General features: G+C 38.7%; 1 protein-coding gene across 6 annotated transcripts in view; it reads right to left on the reverse strand.

The window, feature by feature from the left end:
- ptprz1a (protein tyrosine phosphatase receptor type Z1a) overlaps positions 1–17,862 on the reverse strand; it is a 95,503-nt gene that overhangs the window by 2,034 nt on the left and 75,607 nt on the right. For 4 of the 6 annotated variants that reach the window (XM_082540789.1, XM_082540791.1, XM_082540792.1 and 1 more), the window contains 15 exons: positions 17,269–17,354; positions 16,522–16,542; positions 15,416–15,512; positions 12,347–12,429; positions 10,236–10,370; positions 9,843–9,977; positions 9,278–9,453; positions 9,054–9,189; positions 6,601–6,747; positions 6,345–6,438; positions 6,179–6,252; positions 5,944–6,060; positions 5,418–5,573; positions 5,122–5,264; positions 2,648–2,783 (listed from right to left, as the gene is read on the reverse strand). In XM_082540789.1, the coding sequence (XP_082396915.1) occupies positions 2,648–2,783; positions 5,122–5,264; positions 5,418–5,573; positions 5,944–6,060; positions 6,179–6,252; positions 6,345–6,438; positions 6,601–6,747; positions 9,054–9,189; positions 9,278–9,453; positions 9,843–9,977; positions 10,236–10,370; positions 12,347–12,429; positions 15,416–15,512; positions 16,522–16,542; positions 17,269–17,354 (1,736 nt within the window). Of the gene's footprint in view, positions 1–2,647; positions 2,784–5,121; positions 5,265–5,417; positions 5,574–5,943; positions 6,061–6,178; positions 6,253–6,344; positions 6,439–6,600; positions 6,748–9,053; positions 9,190–9,277; positions 9,454–9,842; positions 9,978–10,235; positions 10,371–12,346; positions 12,430–15,415; positions 15,513–16,521; positions 16,543–17,268; positions 17,355–17,862 lie in introns of those variants that run through there. The other 2 variants (XM_082540790.1, XR_014277832.1) reach the window with 2 other exon arrangements.

Here is a 17,862-nt window from a genome sequence, read left to right on the forward strand (position 1 = left end):
CTATGACACAGGCAAACCAATCCGCAATTGATATTAAAATGAGGGAGGCATGACATGAGAAAATGGCCCCTTTTCTCTCTGTCATGCCTGTAAGAGAAGCACTTTGCACTCCTCTCACAAAATGGCTTTAAAATGAGGCTTCTCCATATCACATTCAGATCAAATGTGATATTTATGTGTTTTAAAAACCGTGAGCATCCTGACAAGTTGTTGTCCATATGTGTGGGTTTTTGGTATGTGTGGTGCTTAAATTGAGGTCAGGAGAGCAAGTTAAAAACTGAGGTTATTTTCTTTCTCTCCAAAACTGGTTGGAGAAATTAGTGAATAAGAGTGAATGGGAGCACAGAATGGCATTCGTCTGAAACAAATGGCTCCAGGTCAAAAAGTATATTTATTTTTATATGCTCCACAGGGCTCGCAAAATCGCTAGCCCGACATCCCGGGGCTAGCGATTTTTCCAGTCGGGCTACCAAAATCTATCTCTGCCCTGACGGTCGGGCTATCATAGGAAGGAAAAATATATGTCAATGCTTTTGCATTCTTTCGGAAATTTCGTTTGAATTTGCGCTTCTTTTTTGCTTTCACTTTGCAATCGTGCGAACTGTGTATAGAGAGCGACAGCACTGATCTGTGAGTGACGATAATTTGCGCACCAATTCCTCTGACATCGTCTTATCAATCGTTAGCTTACTATGCAAACATGACAAGTGAAATCTCCCGCAGCAAGCTTAAACATGTGAGAGGTTGATCGCGCAGAGAATCGCTGAGCTTATGTGAGTGTGTGTGTAAAAGCAGCAGGATTTATATTTTAGTTCTGCTGAGCCAAATAAGACAGGTCAGGGTGAAGAAGTGACAGCCAAAGAAAAGCTTACCACAAAACGGAAAAGTTATGACAAATGAGACTATAAGGCAAAAAGAAAGTGCAGCTTTATGGTTTCATGGACAAAATAATTTCTGTGGCTGCAAAATGACGAGCTATATAACCGGGGCTGCACATAAGTGGTCCGCAGGTGCGCATTCGCTGTCAAAATAAAAAACGCGCACAAGATAAGATGTTGCAACACGTGTTTGCGTACATAAGATTTTCTGGAGGAGGACAGACATTTATTTAGAACTCTTAAAGATGTCGAAGAAGCTCCTTTAAGCAATTACTTTGGTTTTCCTCCACCTCCAAAGAAATGTCAGAAGGAGTCCGAACCACAAAAGAAGCGCGTATTCTCGGAAAAGTGGTTGCAGGAGGTGAACTGGCATCAAACAGATGATGAACGCACAGAGATGTGGTGCAGAATGTGCCGTGAAAATCCCACTCTAGCGGACAAAAACAGTGCTTTTTATATGGACGCAAACGCGCGTTGCAACTTCTTATCTGGTGCGTGTCTTTTATTTTGACAGCGAATGCGCACCTGCGGACCACTTATGTGCACTTGTGTAAATAACATAATGTTCTGCCGGGTGTGTTGTTGGTTTTCCCTCGATTTCTGAGTCGACAAGCGCCTTTGTTACTGGGACCAGTCATTTTAAGAAAGGCCCCCATTAGAACCCATGAGAAATGCAAGAAATGCATTATTGCTCAGTCTGCAATATCTTTCCCAGAACAAACACCAATTGCAAATAACATACTAAAAATAAACCTGAAAATCAGTTTAAAACAGCGTACTATGTTGCAAAGAGTGAACTACCACTGGCACAATTTAGCAGTCTTTGCAAACTTCAAAAAGCAAATGGCCTCGATCTTGGTTCCACTTGTTTCTTACCTGTGATTTCAGTGGAAATTTCAAATTCAGGATCTGACACAGACTGATTCATGTCCTACACAGTTCTTACAAGTTCATAGAAACTTCTGTTCAATTAGAACCAAGTATTTGAGTTGATGATTGTAATTTTTATACAATGTTGTAATTTGTGTTTCAACAATTTTTTGATTAATGTTTTGTTTCCTTTACAATATTATACTTTAATGTATAATATTGTAAAGGAAACAAAACGGGAAACAAAACATCAATCAAAAAATTGCTCTCTTTTTTATTCAGGCTACTTCAATTTATTTTGGGCTACCAAAAACTGAAGAGTCCCTGCCCAAAGGGCTACCAGGGATTTTGAAATTTTGCGAGCCCTGAAGCGCTTGGGATCTTTTATGCATTATTGTAGGATCTTTACAATATAAAACTTGAAGGGATTGTTGCCACCTCAAGGTGGCAATAACATTAACATGAATTGACAATTGATGAATGAATTGACATGTTGGTACCCCTTTTGCCACCAAAACAGCATGAACTCCACTAGACCCTTGAAGGTATCTCCATGGATCAGACTTTTTTTGTCCAGTACAAAATAAGTGCTGGAAAAAAGACAATTGCTTATGCTTGATTAGATTGAGAATTTGGAGGTGAAGTCAACACCTCAAACTCATTGTCGTGCTTCTTGCCGTTTCACTGTTGTCTCCCTACTGAAAAAGGCCACAGCCATTAAGGCATATTATACCCTTAAACAAACAGAAAAAACCCAACATTTAAAGAGCCTATTACAATAAAAACAGCTGCCTTGTTGTTTTGATGCTAATTATATATTTTTTAAATATTCAAATTTAATGAGGTACACTTTACAGCATTACATTACAATAAAATTATTGTGAGACAGACAAACTTACGATGTTGTTGAAGGTTCCAGGTCTCATGAGATTCATCAGCCTGGCTACTTGGAAGACATCCACTGACGCTTCGGCATCCAACTGGCGAGTCAGAGACGAAAGAGCACAGAACAGTCCTGCTGTAAACCCACCCACACTAAAAAACAAAAAACAAAATAAATAAAATTATATGGGCATGTGGCTCCAACTTCTTGTGTTTTCTTTTTTCCTGATTTTGCTACTACTTGGCATAGCTACATTATGTCCGGTTGGTTAGCCATTACCACTTTGTCTGTTTGTATCTGGAAGTCCCACAAGAGCTTAGCCTGGTCATTCTCAGCCACCTTGGGGAGTGTCTCCCATTTTGACCTTGGGAGTTCTAGGCCATACTCAGTACATGTTCTTGTGGACTAGGCCGCCACTTGGTTATGGTGTTCCATGTATGCCCTGCCTGCTAGCATCTTACACCCTGCAGTTATGCTGGATTGTCTCAGGGGCATCTTTGCACCTCGGGTCTTGCCTGGTGTGTTAGACCCCAGCCTGTATGGATCTTGTGCTTAGAGCTTGTTCCTTTGTTGCCATGATTACTGCCTCTGTGATGTCTTTCAGTCTAGCTAACTACTGGTGGGATTTCTCAATATCCCTTCTTCTGTTTGTCGGTGGTACATGCGGGTCTGTCATCATGGGAGCTCTTGCTCTTCTTCTTTCTCTGGTTTCTGCTGCCTGAGGTATTCACTAAGCAATACTATGTGCCCATCTTCCTGATGTACTCATGGATCTTTGTTGTGTCATCCTGGATAGTAGTTCTGATACTCACTAGTTCTTGGCCACCTTCCTTCTGCTTAGCATACAGTCTCAGGGTGCTGGATTTGAGGTGAAACCCTCCATACATGGTAAGGAGCTTGATTGTCTTGATGTCAATGGCTTCTATCTTCTCCCTTGGGCCTGCCAGCTTATTGATGTCTGATAATAAGCTGGCAGGGCGTATGTGTTGATTGCACGAATCTTGTTCTTCCGATTCAGCTGACGCCTTAGGACTTAGGTTATTCTCTGCTGATATTTGGTGGCTGCAGCTTTTCTAGCGGCCTTTTTATTATTCTCCAGTCCGACATCCAACGTCTCTCTTTATATATCTATATCTATCTTATCTATATACATACACAAACACACCCACACATACACCCACAACTCCCATCTCCACTATATACACTATATTGCCAAAAGTATTTGCTTGTCTGCCATCGCATGCATATCAATTTGTCTTGTCTTCATTCCTAGGGTAAATATTATGTCAGCCCACCCTTTGCAGCTTCAACTGTATGTTTATGGGAATGTTTGACCATTCTTGTAGAAGCGCATTTGGGAGTGCCACGGTCTGTGGCTGCAGACCATGCAGCTTTTTATGAGGACCCAAATGCAGACAATCAAAGGCAAAAATTGATTTTTAACAAAAAGTGTAACCATTTACAGTGAGGAGCATAAGTATTTGAACACCCTGCGATTTTCGAAGTTCTCCCACTTAGAAATCATTGTGGGGTCTGAAATTCACATTGTAGGTGCATTGCCACTGTGAGAGACAGCATTTAAAAAACAATTCAGGAAATGACATTGTATGATTTTTAAAGAATTTATTTGTATTGCACTGCTGCACATAAAAATTTGAACACCTGGCAATCAGCAAGAATTCTGGCTCTCAAAGACCTGTTACTATGCCTTTATTAATCTAAATTATTAGCACCTGTCTGAGCTCTTTAAAGACACCTGTCCACTGGCCTAGCCAGTCTCCAGACCTAAATCCAATAAAAAATCTTTGGAGGGAGCTGAAACTCCATGTTGCTGAGCAACAGCCCCAAAACCTGACAGATCTAGAGGAGATCTGTGTGGAGGAGTGGGCCGTAATCCCTGTTGCACTGTGTGCAAACCTGGTCAAGAACTACAGGAAACGTTTGACCTCTGTAATCGCAAACAAAGGCTTTTGTATCAAATATTAACACTACTTTTCTCAGGTGTCCAAATACATTCTTTAAAAATCATACAGTGCCATTTCCTAATTGTTTTTTTTAAAGTGGGAATGCACCTACAATGTGAATTTCAGATCCCTCCATGATTTCTAAGTGGGAGAACTTTGAAAATTGCAGGGTGTTCAAATACTTATGTTCCTCACTGTATTTTGGCTGCTAACAAACATGAATAAAAACAGGTAAACTGAAAAATAAACAACAAAAATACTCAAAACATAAAAGGAACTAAACTCAAGGAATAAAACTTGATCCTAAACCAATAATACAAAGAATCACAAAACAGAATAAACTCAAAATGCTGAACCAGCACCCTGACAGAGAGGTCAGACAAGAGGTTCAGAGGTTGGACAAGAAGGCCTGAGTAGGTAGGTACACAGACAGACAGATGCATAGATATGGATCGTGAATAATATAAAGATTACAAAACAAGTATCAGACCAGACGACAGTATTGTAAGTAGTCCAAGGGTCTTACTTATCGTGGACCACAGTAGGGCTGTCCTCTGTGAGGATCTCTTCCTTCATCAGTTTGAAAAGTTCAAAGGTGGAAATGAGGGGACTGTCTGGGTTTGGCCAGTTGGGAGCACGATAGTGTCTCACCTCAAGAACGTAGTCATCCTATTAAGATAAGAAAAGACAGCAAACATCAGTCACAGTCAGTCATGAGAGTGAGTTTTCATGTCCACATGACAACTATTCTTATGGGCGTGGGTTTTAAATTAAAGCTGGGATACATTTTTTAGAGGGAATTCAAACTGCCATGTTACTAACCTTTGTAGCTTTCAGTATGTAGTCCTGAACTACCAGCAGGTCCTCGTTGGACAGACAAACATGAGTCTCACTCTTTTGAGTGACAGTGAACATCTCATAGCTGATCAGCTGCCCTTTATAAGGCCAGAAAACAAATGGCTCTGCTTCTTCCTCCATCTACCAACACAGGAAATCATTACATTGCATTCGTGACAATTCACAGATATCTCCAACTTGCAACTACATTTTTTCCAAACTGGCTGCTTGTAATTACAGTATGTACCATGATACTGTAGAGAGAGCATGACTTTCTCCAAAAGGTCATGGTGCACCCTGAACAGATCGCTAGTCTGGGCTAACACGTCAAGAAAACCTCAATACATTTTCCACAAAACATTAAAATATTAAACCAGAAAAGATATTTTGAGATATAAAATAAATATTAAAATAACATTTGAATTAAAGGAACAAACAGGTACAAAGAGCCCCAGGAGGATGTAGTCACAAGATTCTTTCAGGGATGTCTTTAAAAAGAACGGTTCCTCACCCCAGGCAGTGACAAAATGACTTGGGCGTTGTGGTCCCATATCATTGTCCAGAAGTCCTTTATGGTGACAGGCAAGGGTTTCTGGGTAATGATGAACTCCTTGGTGTGCCTGTAACCCTGGAGGAACATGTCAGCCACACTTACTGACCTCATTACTTGAAACGGTGGCTGTTACTGATGAATTATATACACATACACACAGAGTCATATATATATATATATATATATGACTTACTGCGATATATGATGCATTAATGTAGTCTGATGTTTCCCCTGCTGTTGTCGGCAAATGCACTCGTGACCTCTCAACTGCAATATGAGATAGAACATGTTTGTGCAGACAGATGTTTTTGTGTATGTGCAGTATTTTCAGCTGCAACTGACGAGTGTGTCAGACTCACTGGGTATCACCGAGCAGTTCCTGTTCTTGTTGTGGTTGCAGTCCTGCAGAGCTGTGGAATAGTCACAGTGCTTCAGATTGGTGTAACAAACCATCTGTGGAAAACATCAAAAACCTGTAAACAACTGTAAACAACTAAAAAAACCCATCTTTCATTAAAAGATGTCTGATAATAAGTATGATAATAGTTTATGATAATATGAAGACTGCCTGAGACTGTGTCTGTCTCAATGAAACATATTGAGAGTAAGGCTTACCTTGAACTGTTTGTCCATCCCTGTTCCTCCATCAGGCCCTGGGGTCATCAGCTTGTCCACGTACGTATGCAGTTGAGCCACTGCCACCTCTGTCTCACCAGACAAGATGGCTTCCACCAGGGCATTGTGGATAAAAACATACTGTTCCTGCAGAAAGAAAAAAAACAGGACGTTTAAATTTGTCATTGAAACTTTTTTAACAGCCTCATAACAGGAGACTGAGCCAGGTAGGAAGTTTAAAATGTTAAACATTGAACTCTATTCATTTGAACATTAAAAAAATCTTACTGTCTAATAAAGGAGATGTGGAGTTTGACAGTCTGATGCAGATGAATGTCAAATTAGTCCGATTAATTAAGAAGGTCTTTTTGGTGAGTGGTCTTTGTTCTAGTAGCCACAATTCCAGTAATGTAAAGACACTCAGACATACAATCATTTCATACATTTTCTGAATCACCAAATTAATACCCAGACATTCCTGTCACGATGTAACACATAGTTTGTGCCTCATTTAGTGTTTTTTATATGTGCAGTTTAACGAGCTGCACATATAAAACATCATCTCACCAATAAATCTATAATACACTTAAAATGTGCTTTAAATAAATGAATCAGTGAAAATGTGACACTTGCAGCATATTTTAAAATTAAACTCTAAAATAAACTTCTCCCAACAGCTTTAATTTTTATTCCTCCAGTTGCAGACTCGGTTTGAGAGGACAAATTTGACCTCTTTTCAGCAAGTACAGACTCGCTGTCCTGTTAGGATCAGATAAATTGTTGTAAAATGTTTGCTGATTGTTTGTTGTTTTGGCATTATTCCCTGTTGAAGCAAACAAACTGCTGATGGCATCTTCTGTTGTTCTATGTTGCTGAACTTTTCTTGGGAGTGGGGGGCAGCACCTTGTGTTATATCTAGGTTATCTCTAGGCTTTGGATTTTGTCCTGTTTGAGGCCAAAAAGCATCACAGACTTATTTTCAGTGTGGCTTCAGCATGTGCACATGCTAATCTTATAGCAGGGGCTTAGAACAGCGAGGCAAAGTTGTCGCAGGAGCAACATAATTTATTTCCCTATTTTTCTGTTTATTTGTCCTAAATTTATACCTGATACAGTTCTAGCCATGAAATAGAAACTGACAAACCATCATAACCCTAGTGGGCCTTAGAAATGGGAGATGGAATTAAACAAGATGGCTGTCAGAAAATAACAAGTCACAAAAATTCAAAGTTGATTATTTCTGGGACTTCGGGATCAGGACGAACTTTTGTGAAAAAAAAGGTTGTTAATGCATTCTAGTTCTGCCTGCCAGTGAAAAATATAGATAGAAACTAAAACTGTATTCGTGAGAAGAATATTCTGTTCAGTGCTATATTTAACAAGATCTCTAGCAATCATTTCAATTTATTTGATTAATTCTACACAGAATCAAAATATGGTTGAAAGAAAGGTCTACAGTTGTGGTCAGGGGTTTATATACACTCATTATGGGAATGAATGTAGAGGGTGTATACAACAGTGATCAAAATGACTGTAACCCCTCTATATCATACTGCTACACTACATTACTAAAAGTAATCATTCACTCATCCAGACCATTGAATTCAGGTGGTCACCAGGATATCAAATCAGACACCTCTGTTAGACTGCTTCTACAAAAATTTGTGAAAGAATGGGCCAGTCTGAGGCACTGAAGTGAATTTCAGTATGCTACCGTGACAGGATTCCACCTGTGCAACAAGTCCAGTTGGGAAATGTCCTCACTACTACGGTTCACAAAGTGGAGGAGACTGGGCATGACAGCAACTCAGCCTTGAAGTAGTAGACCGCTAAAGCCACAGAGCAGGGTTAGCGGATGCTGAAGTGGATAGTGTGTAACGTCTTCAGCAGTTAATGGCTACAGACCTTCAAACCACATGTGCCTTCAGATTAGCTCAAGAACAGTGCATAAAGAGCTTCATGGGGTGGGTTTCCATCGCCGAGCAGCTGCATCTAAGCGGCGTAATGCAGTGAAAAGTGATGAATCATGGTTCTATCATGGTTCTCCGTCTGACAGCCCGATGGATGAGTCTGTCAAGTGTAATGTTTGGTGGATATGGGGTTACTTTTAAGGAGTTGGGCTCAACCCCTTAGTTCCAGTGAAAGGCACCGCTAATGCTTCAGCATACCAAGGCATGGGTTTGCTTGAAGAAAAATCTAAGTATTGCCAGTGAGGTTCTCGTTTTTTATTTTTTTAATCTTCTGGGCTGCATCTGTGTTTGGTTCCAATTTAATGTCAGTTGTTCCAGTCTGGGTGCACAGATCAATGACACTGAACTTGCCATGTAGAGACTCAGGATTTACCATCCACAAAGAAGTCATTATTATTAGTAGTATTATTATTAATGGTAGTAAATGGATGGTGTGTTGACTGGCTATAGGTGTGGGTGTGTATGGACAGGAATGAGGGTGACCTCTGTCTGCACCAGGCATTTCCTCTGAGTTTGAATGTGTTTAAGGAAGCCCATGATGTTGACGGAGCCCTCATTTTGGATCTGCGTCAGCATGCTGTCCAGGACAATGTATGTGCCCGTGCGGCCAACACCAGCACTGCGCGGCAAAGAGAATATTAGAGTTAAGAATATATATTCAGCTGCCAATGAAAATGAGATTTTTAACTCTTTCTGGCAGTTCCCACCTGCAGTGAACCATCAGTGGCCCCATGTCATCTGTCCTGGCTCTGGACGACTTGCGGATGAAGCAGAGGAACGGCAGAGCTAAGTCTGGAACGCCAGTGTCAGGCCACTGGGTGTAATGATACTGTGTCACAGTCCGCTCATTAGCCCCCTCCTTGGCCCGCCCCTTCTGAGAACTCTGCAGGTGGACAAGAACAAAGCAGTCAGTAACAGGAAGATACCAACAGTGACTCACTGACATCACTCGAGTTGTGAAATTCTAACTTGTGCCATCCATGGATGGATCTACTGCGGTACTGCCACCCTAAAATAATTTCTTGCCACTCCTACTTGGCCTAGTTACAATTAACATGAAAATCTAAATATATTGTATGTAGTGCAGTCTCTCTACTCTCTTCTCTTTCCCCTCACCCCAACTGGTTCCCATTAAGGGAACTCCTTTCTAATATTTTAGGGTCTTTATTTCTCTTGAAGTGATCATCTTTGCAAATTAGAGCTATAAAAAAGAAAATGAAGTGAAATTCTGTCATTACACAGGATACTTAAGGGTGACTGCTACAGGCTGACCTTTTTTACCTGGATTTTTCTGATGGTGAAGGTTCTCTGGGTGTAGTAGGCGAGGACTTTAGTGCTCTTCACAGTCACAAGAAAGCTGCCGTACTCCTCCTGCACCTCTAGTGGCCAGTACTGATCATATATTCTCTAAGACACAGTAAACACATGCATATAATGCTAAAAGAAATGTGATGGAAAAGATTCTTCTTTGGTTGATCGATATTTATAAAAGAGTACTGTAAAAGTGTAAAAAATATATTTTTTAAAACTACAGAATCATTTCTTTCTTTACTGACCAACATGAGTGAACACAAGTTCACTCTGTGTGTGTCATCAGATTATGTTCATATATATTTCAACTCAAAAATATAAATGGAATTTCAGAAACTATGACGAGACACTTACGCATCCTTTCTCCACCAGGTTGCTGATCAAGACGATGATGCAGATGTTCTGCTCCCATATCATCCTCCAGAAGTCCTCAATGCTCGACCTCACAGGCCCCTGAGCAGCAATGTACAACCGTGGCTTCTTAAAACCCTGAGAAACACAAAGTGCTGACATGATCTTTGGCAAATCAGAATGTCACAGGTGTATGTGCAAGATGTACTAAGTACAAGATGGGAAATTTGTTCTGCTGACTTTGTTGTGTTCATGTACTTTTACATTGCAATGTGAAAAACAATGAGATAATAAAAAGATTGTCCATTAGAGTTTTTGCTCTGAATGCTTAAACACCACATTGATAGCTATTTCAAGTATAGTTGCACCATTCCTTTATGAATCTGGATTTATTATTACTAATAAATAACTTTAGGTGAAGGCCAACCAACCAAAACGTATTACAATATTAGAAATCAAAAATAGGCAAAAAAGAATTTACGATTTAAAACACTCGTGAATATTGTGTTTTACATCTGATTGCCTCAAGGCCTTATAACATCCTCCAGTTAACTGATTATCTGCAGAGGAACGGTTCATTTGAAGAATTTCAGTCAGGATTCAGAATCACAGAAGAGAAACCGCACTACTAAAGGTTACTAACGACCTCTTATGGCCTCTGAAAGTGAGCTTACACACTGTCAGACTCCTGCTAGACTTCAGTGCAGCATTTGATAACACTTAGCACAATATTTTACTACAGACTTTTTAATTAATTAAATTTTACAGAAATTGCACTACAGTGGTTTAAGTTATATCTATCCAGGTTGTTCATGCAAATGTTGAGTCTTCTTTTTGTCAAGGACCAATTCTATTGACATTATACATTTAAATAATAGGCAATATTATTAGAATAAATAACATACAATATGCAGATGATAGCCAACTTTATCTATCAATGAAGCCAGATGATTCACATCATGTAGTTAAACTCAGGCATGTCTTTTGAATTTCCTCCTTCTAAAATGGAGACGAATATGTAGATGACTTGCCTTGGCCTTCAGTAACACTTTCAGAAACCTTAGGAGTCATTTTTGATCAGGATATTTCAAAGCTCATATTAAATCAATATTTAGGATTTGTGCAATATCTCTAAAATTAGAAACACGTCTACAAGAGATGGTAGTTCAGGAATACCAGCATATTTTCATTTACTCCTGGTGTGTTCAGTCTAATACGAGTTCAACCTGTTTCACTAGAATTTGTAGCTTTTTTATGATAACGTTTTTCTTGTTGTAGTTGATTTTTAAAAACAAAATGTGCTCAAAAATATTTTCTCCTCAAAGTCCACTTGGAGCTTCCTATTTGTTCTCCTGTTGAAAATGAAGCATTTAAATGCACTTCACAGTCAATCTAAATCCCACAACTCAAATTTACTAGATTTTTTTTACTACTGAGAAAGGGCCCAAGAAAGCTCCTGTATAGGTGCTCAAATTGGAGACTAAATTGCCAAATCAAACAAAACATGTGTGTGTGTATGTGTGTGTATATATGTGTGTGTGTGTGTGTTTTTAACAAAAATGTCAAGATGGCAGAATTCTGGTGATTTGTTTAGTTAAGGCCAGCCTACGAAAGACTGTCACGTGTTCTCAGGAGAGAGCGCTGTTCAATCACTCCATTTAATAGTTTGATAAGATAACCTTCAGTTGACTGACAGCATGAAGTTGTCGTCAATGCGCCAAAAGCAGACAAAAGTAGGAGCTGTAGAGATTCTCAATGTGCTTTTACCAACTCTAACCTGTATGCCGGCTCTCCAGAGAGGCCATGACTGCAGAGAGGTCTTTTTGTGTCGCTTCTGCTTTTCACAAAACAACAAGATGTTGGAAATAAGGTTTTATTGGTGCCGTTACTAGCATAATAGAGAGCTTCGCAGGTCCCCTCTCGTGAATAGGTTTAGAAATATGCAGCAGGGAGACTTGACTTGGTTTTGGAAGACTAGAGGGAAGTGTTGAGTGGCTCTGGGAATAAAAATACCCTCAGACTATTTGTTTGAGAGGCTGAATAAACAGAAATGAGCTTCAGAGTGAGGATGAAGGCCTCAGTTTGTATGTAGCTTATTAAAATGTTTTCCTTACATCCACGTAGCTTGCGTTAATGTAATCCATTGCTTTTCCTTTTTTGTTGGCCAATAGTGAGAGGTGTACCTGGGTATCATCATCTGACAGGCAAAGACAGACACACACAGACAGTAAAGATAAAAAATTAGATGAATTCATTTTACATTAGATAAAGACATGTAAGCAAATTTGACATCTTCCATATAAATTGGATATTAAATATAATTTTGAAATTTAAAACGCTTCAGGGCATGACGAGACATTCTCCTTCAGCATCGACTGATAGAGTGTAGAATTTATGACTATCAATTACATTCTGGTCCTGAACTCTTCGGGGTGTAATCCTGGAGGAAAGTCCTGAAATGGGCCAGTTACTCTAGATCCTCTACTGTACTTTACTTTTGACAAAAATAAACATATAGTGCTGTTAAAAACTATTTCCTCCCTACCAAGTTTCTTTTTTTTTTGCTCATCTGTCACACTTAAACGTAAACATATTTTAATACAGAACCTACCAAACAGCAAATGCAGTTTTTAAATCATGATTTTATTTATTAAGGGAAAAATATACCCAAAACTACCTGGTCCAATGTGAAAAACTAATTGCTGCCTAAACCTGACTTGTTAGGGTTTTGAGCCATTCAGAGGTGGTATGTTTCAGACACTGTGCTGGGGTCCCAAAGCCTTTAACTCTTCCTGGACTAATTCATGTCACTGACTTTGTTTCTCAACTGTTTCTTTACATTATGGCATGATGTGTTGCTTTCTGGGATCTTTTAACCTTTTACTCTGTCTCTGTTCTACTTAAGCTATTTCTTTTTTTTCCCTTTTATTAAAGTTTGAAATTACATGTTATTTTAAATTTATTTAACAATTTTGGTCACTTGTGACTCCAAATAAAAAAGACAGCAATCACAAAAATGCTCAAATCAAAGATTAAAACAGTGAGAAAAAGGTTCACAGAACAGAGTGATGTCATGGTGTGTGCCCATCTTTTATATACATGTTTTTATACTCTGAGCGCTGAGTGCATTTTATTTCTTTCTTCTTTTTACGTGGATGGATTACTCATTTACATATACAAAACCAAAATTTGTAGCTTAATGCTTTATCTTAGTCCCGTGTGTTGATAAGGCTACAGAAGATTTTTATTAATTCATTGGTTGATTTTAGGCTTCTTAATCAACTAATTACTGTGGCTCTGAACTGAAAACCCAGTTGCTGTCTTGACTCTTCAGGAATGAACAAGCAGCCACAGCTGAAAGTGCAGCAAATGAAGAAGAATTAAATCTCCGGACCAGCATCTGGATATAAACGTGTAACAAATGCACCAGTATTCATTCTTTTTTTTTTTGGTGGATAAAGAAGTTATATTTTTTATTGTTCCAAATTAAATCTTGATGTTTTGGCTGCATAAAAAACTGCAATACTGCGTATGAAATACTTCGCCTACATATTCAACTTAAAAAGGAAAAAAACTGGAATGATAGAATAGAAATTGGACACTACAAACTTCCAGTTTGAGCCTGCACTCTAGCTTTCCTTTTTTCTTTTTGACTTTTTAAATTTAATCGCTTTACACAAATCATGGTCACAAAACAAAATGAAAACGTTGCGATTATACATAAAAAAATAAAGCACAGTTAAAAAAAGAAAAAAAAAGAACCCCCCTCCCTCCCCACCCGAGGTTCATGTAAAGAGAAACAAAACAAACAGATAATGTACGTCACACATCTGGAAAATACGTTTTTATATAGTCAATAAATGGGTTCCAAGTCGCAGATAATTTTTGTTGTGATGAGAGAACTCTGTGTCTAAGTTTTTCCAGTGGTAAAAAGAAAAGCACCTCCTTTAACCATTGTATATATGAAGGAGCCTTATCAGACTTCCAGTGGAATAGAATGAGTCTAAGGGCAAGCAATGTAGCAAATGCTATGGCATTTTCCTGAGATGTACTAATTTCGTATTGAGGCCAAAAATGCCAATGCGGAAATCAAGCACTAAATTTTGCGCACTGATGTGAGATAATACTTTGAATATATTTACCCAGTATTTGTCCAGGTTAGGACAAGACCACATCATGTGACCCTCATTTGCTGGACTATGTCCACACCTGGGACAGGCAGGATTGGCTTCTGGGGAAAATTTTAAAAGCCTCTCTCTTGTATAATGAAGACGATGAAGAATTTTAAACTGAATTAAACCATGGCGAATGCAAAGGGAGGAGGTATGTATACGATTCAAGCAAGATCTCCACTCATCATCAGATAAATCCACTCCAATGGCTTTTACCCAATTATTTTTAGTTTTTTCCCAAGTAATAGGCCTTAAGCTCTATATCAGTTTGCATATGACAGAGATTCGCCTTTTGCCAAAACGATCTATTTCCAAAATAGTATCCACTTGATTTTTAGGAGGTAAGTAGGGGAATGAAGGAAACAATGTTTTTACTACTTAAGCTATTTCTTGATTCAACATGTCTGGTAGTAATCAGGCCTAGGCATGGCTATTGAAGTTAAACTCAGTTTTAAAAAAATACGTGTTGATCATAGTTAAGTCAAGATTTAACAAGAAGGGACAACTACTTTTTTCACATAGAGCCAGGTAGGTTAAGTAGATTTTTTTCTCTAATAAATGAAACTATCAATTAAAAACTGAATTTTGTGACTACTAATCCTTATAGTTTTGTTCAGTGTGTCATAAACAGTAGCACTGTGGGACTAGTCTCAGTGATGGAAGAATCTATATGTGGTGCTCTGTTGAGTATTGTGGCCACACATACCTTACCATGTATTTATGTGTACCTGTTAATGAAAAGAACTTCGGCTGAAAAACAATATTTTAAAACCTCAACTCAACAGAAACATTAATTTGCATCTGATAAACACTAGCAGAGCACACAGACTCAGCAAAATCTTAACAATTAATATCCTAAAATACCTAACATAATCATAACTATGCTATGCCTTTTATCCATCTTATTTGTGATTAAGAGATGAAAATAAGTCCTTTAGTAAAAGTTAGAAATCTGAAACTGTTCTGAATCTTGAACATGAAGCACATCACACTGTCTGAACCTGTACTTACAGGTCGAATTGTTGCTGTGTCTGTTTTCAGTCTTGCTGTCTGGATGATTTGCGTTGTCAGTAGACATCACTATGTCCACAGTGCACATATGTGCCTCCTAGAAACATGCACACACAGAGCAAAGCTTAGAGTCTTCAAAGATAACTTAAAGTCTCGGTAAATGTATCATAAGTGAGTACAATTGCACACTGGCAGATTTCAATTTACATTCCACACAATGTAAAATAAACTTGTGATAGAAAGCGCCTTTCGACTCAAAACCACTTACCACACGCCTGTTGCAATAGCTGCGGATCAGACCATCAAGGATAAACATTGCATCAGATTCCCTCTTAAGATACACTTTACTGCCAAAAGTATTCATTCACCCATCCAAACATTAAATTCAGGTGTTGAATCACTTCCAAGGCAACAGGTGTACAAAATAAAGCATCTAGGCATACAGACCGCTTCTACAAAAATTTGTGAAAGAATGGGTCACGCTCAGGAGCTCAGTGAATTTCAGCGTGGTACTGTGATAGTCCTGACCTCAACTTGACAGAATACTTTTGGGATGAATTAGAGCAGAGTCTTCTCATCCAACATCAGTGTTTGACCTCACAAATGTGCTTCTGGAAGCATGGTCAAAAATGACTATAAACACACTGCTAAACCTTGTAGGAAGCCTTACCAAAAAGACCTGAAGCTTTTTTAGCTGCAAAAAGGTGGGCCAATATCATATTCAACTCTACAGATTAATAATGGGATGTCACTCATATGCGTGTGAGGGCAGACGAGTGGATACTTTTGCCAATATAGTGTATGTATTTTAAAACTTCATACAACTAGTTTTCCAAAACAGTTCATGGTTAAAAGAAAAGATTTTGAGATTTTAACAGATTTCCAACAGATTTTGGTTGGATTTCTTGAAACTAGAAATGACCTTTATGCACACATTTTACTCTTTGTAATAACCCTGCGGCTCACATAATGCAGTCATGCCTTCCTCTACTGCTGCCACAGAGTAAACGTGCTTTACTGATACTATGACAAGGAAACAGCGTGCAATACAAGACAGATACACATCTGGTGGTATGCAACAACATGAATAAATGCCAGGGGCTTACCTCGTAACTGGGCTTCAGTTTCTAAGGTTGAGGGCGAATCAGCAGCAGACAAGCAGGACAATTCCGTAACAAAAACCAAAGAAGTGCAAAAGGGCAAATTACAATTACAAATTACAGATCCACATAGCTTTATGTCACAGTACAACTCCTGCAAACATGAAGGAGAAATCACATCAAACTGTTGTAAATATTTTCCCATCAGCATTTTGATTTGTTAGGGTTAACCCATATCACACTTTTGATGTTGCACAATAGGATGTGCCTCAAAGCAACTTCACGAACTGTCAGTATGACGGTTGCCCAAATGTTTTCTGTATTCATTTATTTATTCATTCCCAATGGACAAGTTGACAGATGAGGTTAGGCAGGATTCTGATGATGTTTATAGACGACATTGTGATCTGTAGTGAGTAGAGAGTAAAACTGGTCTGTGGGCCACTCTTGCTTGCATTGTTGTTGGTCAGTCAGTTAGCCACTGAGTACAGTGAAAAAGCCCTTTCCCCCTCTGTCCCCAGTAGTGTACATGGATGGACACATTTGAGAGGACCATAAAACCAGCTTAACACCACTCACACAACTACTCAAACATAAAACTTTTAAAATTCCATCAATCTTCTGCTTATCAAATCCAAACTGAGCTCAACAACAAGGTCCTGGGTTTGAATCCACCCTATGAAAGCGGTCTTTCTGTGCTATAACTATTGCACCACTGTAAAATTGTATTATATAATTGAATCTTTGTCATACCTCAAACTCTCGTTTGAAGCTTTGAGTGTGGTGAAGTTCAGCAACATGCTTGACAAAGTCCTTCACTGGAAAAGCCCTGTGCTCACCTAGGAAACAAAACCCCCACAAAACAACAATGACAAAAGACAAAACAAAACAAAACAAAAAACTAACAAATGTTCCAAATAACAATTTTTTGTCCATTATGTAATACAAAAAAGAAAGTTTCTGGACTTCTTGGTTGTGATAATAACACATTTAACTAAATAAACAGGTATGCAGTGCATCCAGAAAGTATGCACTACAGCTTTTATACAAAACCTATTAAATTAATTTTAAACTCAAAATTCAACATAATTTCAAATTCTTGTAACTTTATTAAAAGTAAATGATGAAAACAATGTGAATGTGAACATAATACATCTGGCTATGAATATAGCCTTTGGTCAATACCTTGTTGAAGCACCTTTGGCAGTAATTACTACCTTAATTATTTATGAGTATGTCACTACAAGCTTGGCACACCTATTTTAGGCAGTGAATACTGGGTGCACTCTCAGCAATGGCACTAAAATTAGTTGTGTTTCAGGGCTTGATGGCCTACTGACCACCACA

Source organism: Aulonocara stuartgranti (genome assembly GCF_965226115.1).
Source record: "Aulonocara stuartgranti genome assembly, chromosome: 7".
Classification (NCBI taxonomy): Eukaryota; Metazoa; Chordata; class Actinopteri; order Cichliformes; family Cichlidae; genus Aulonocara; species Aulonocara stuartgranti.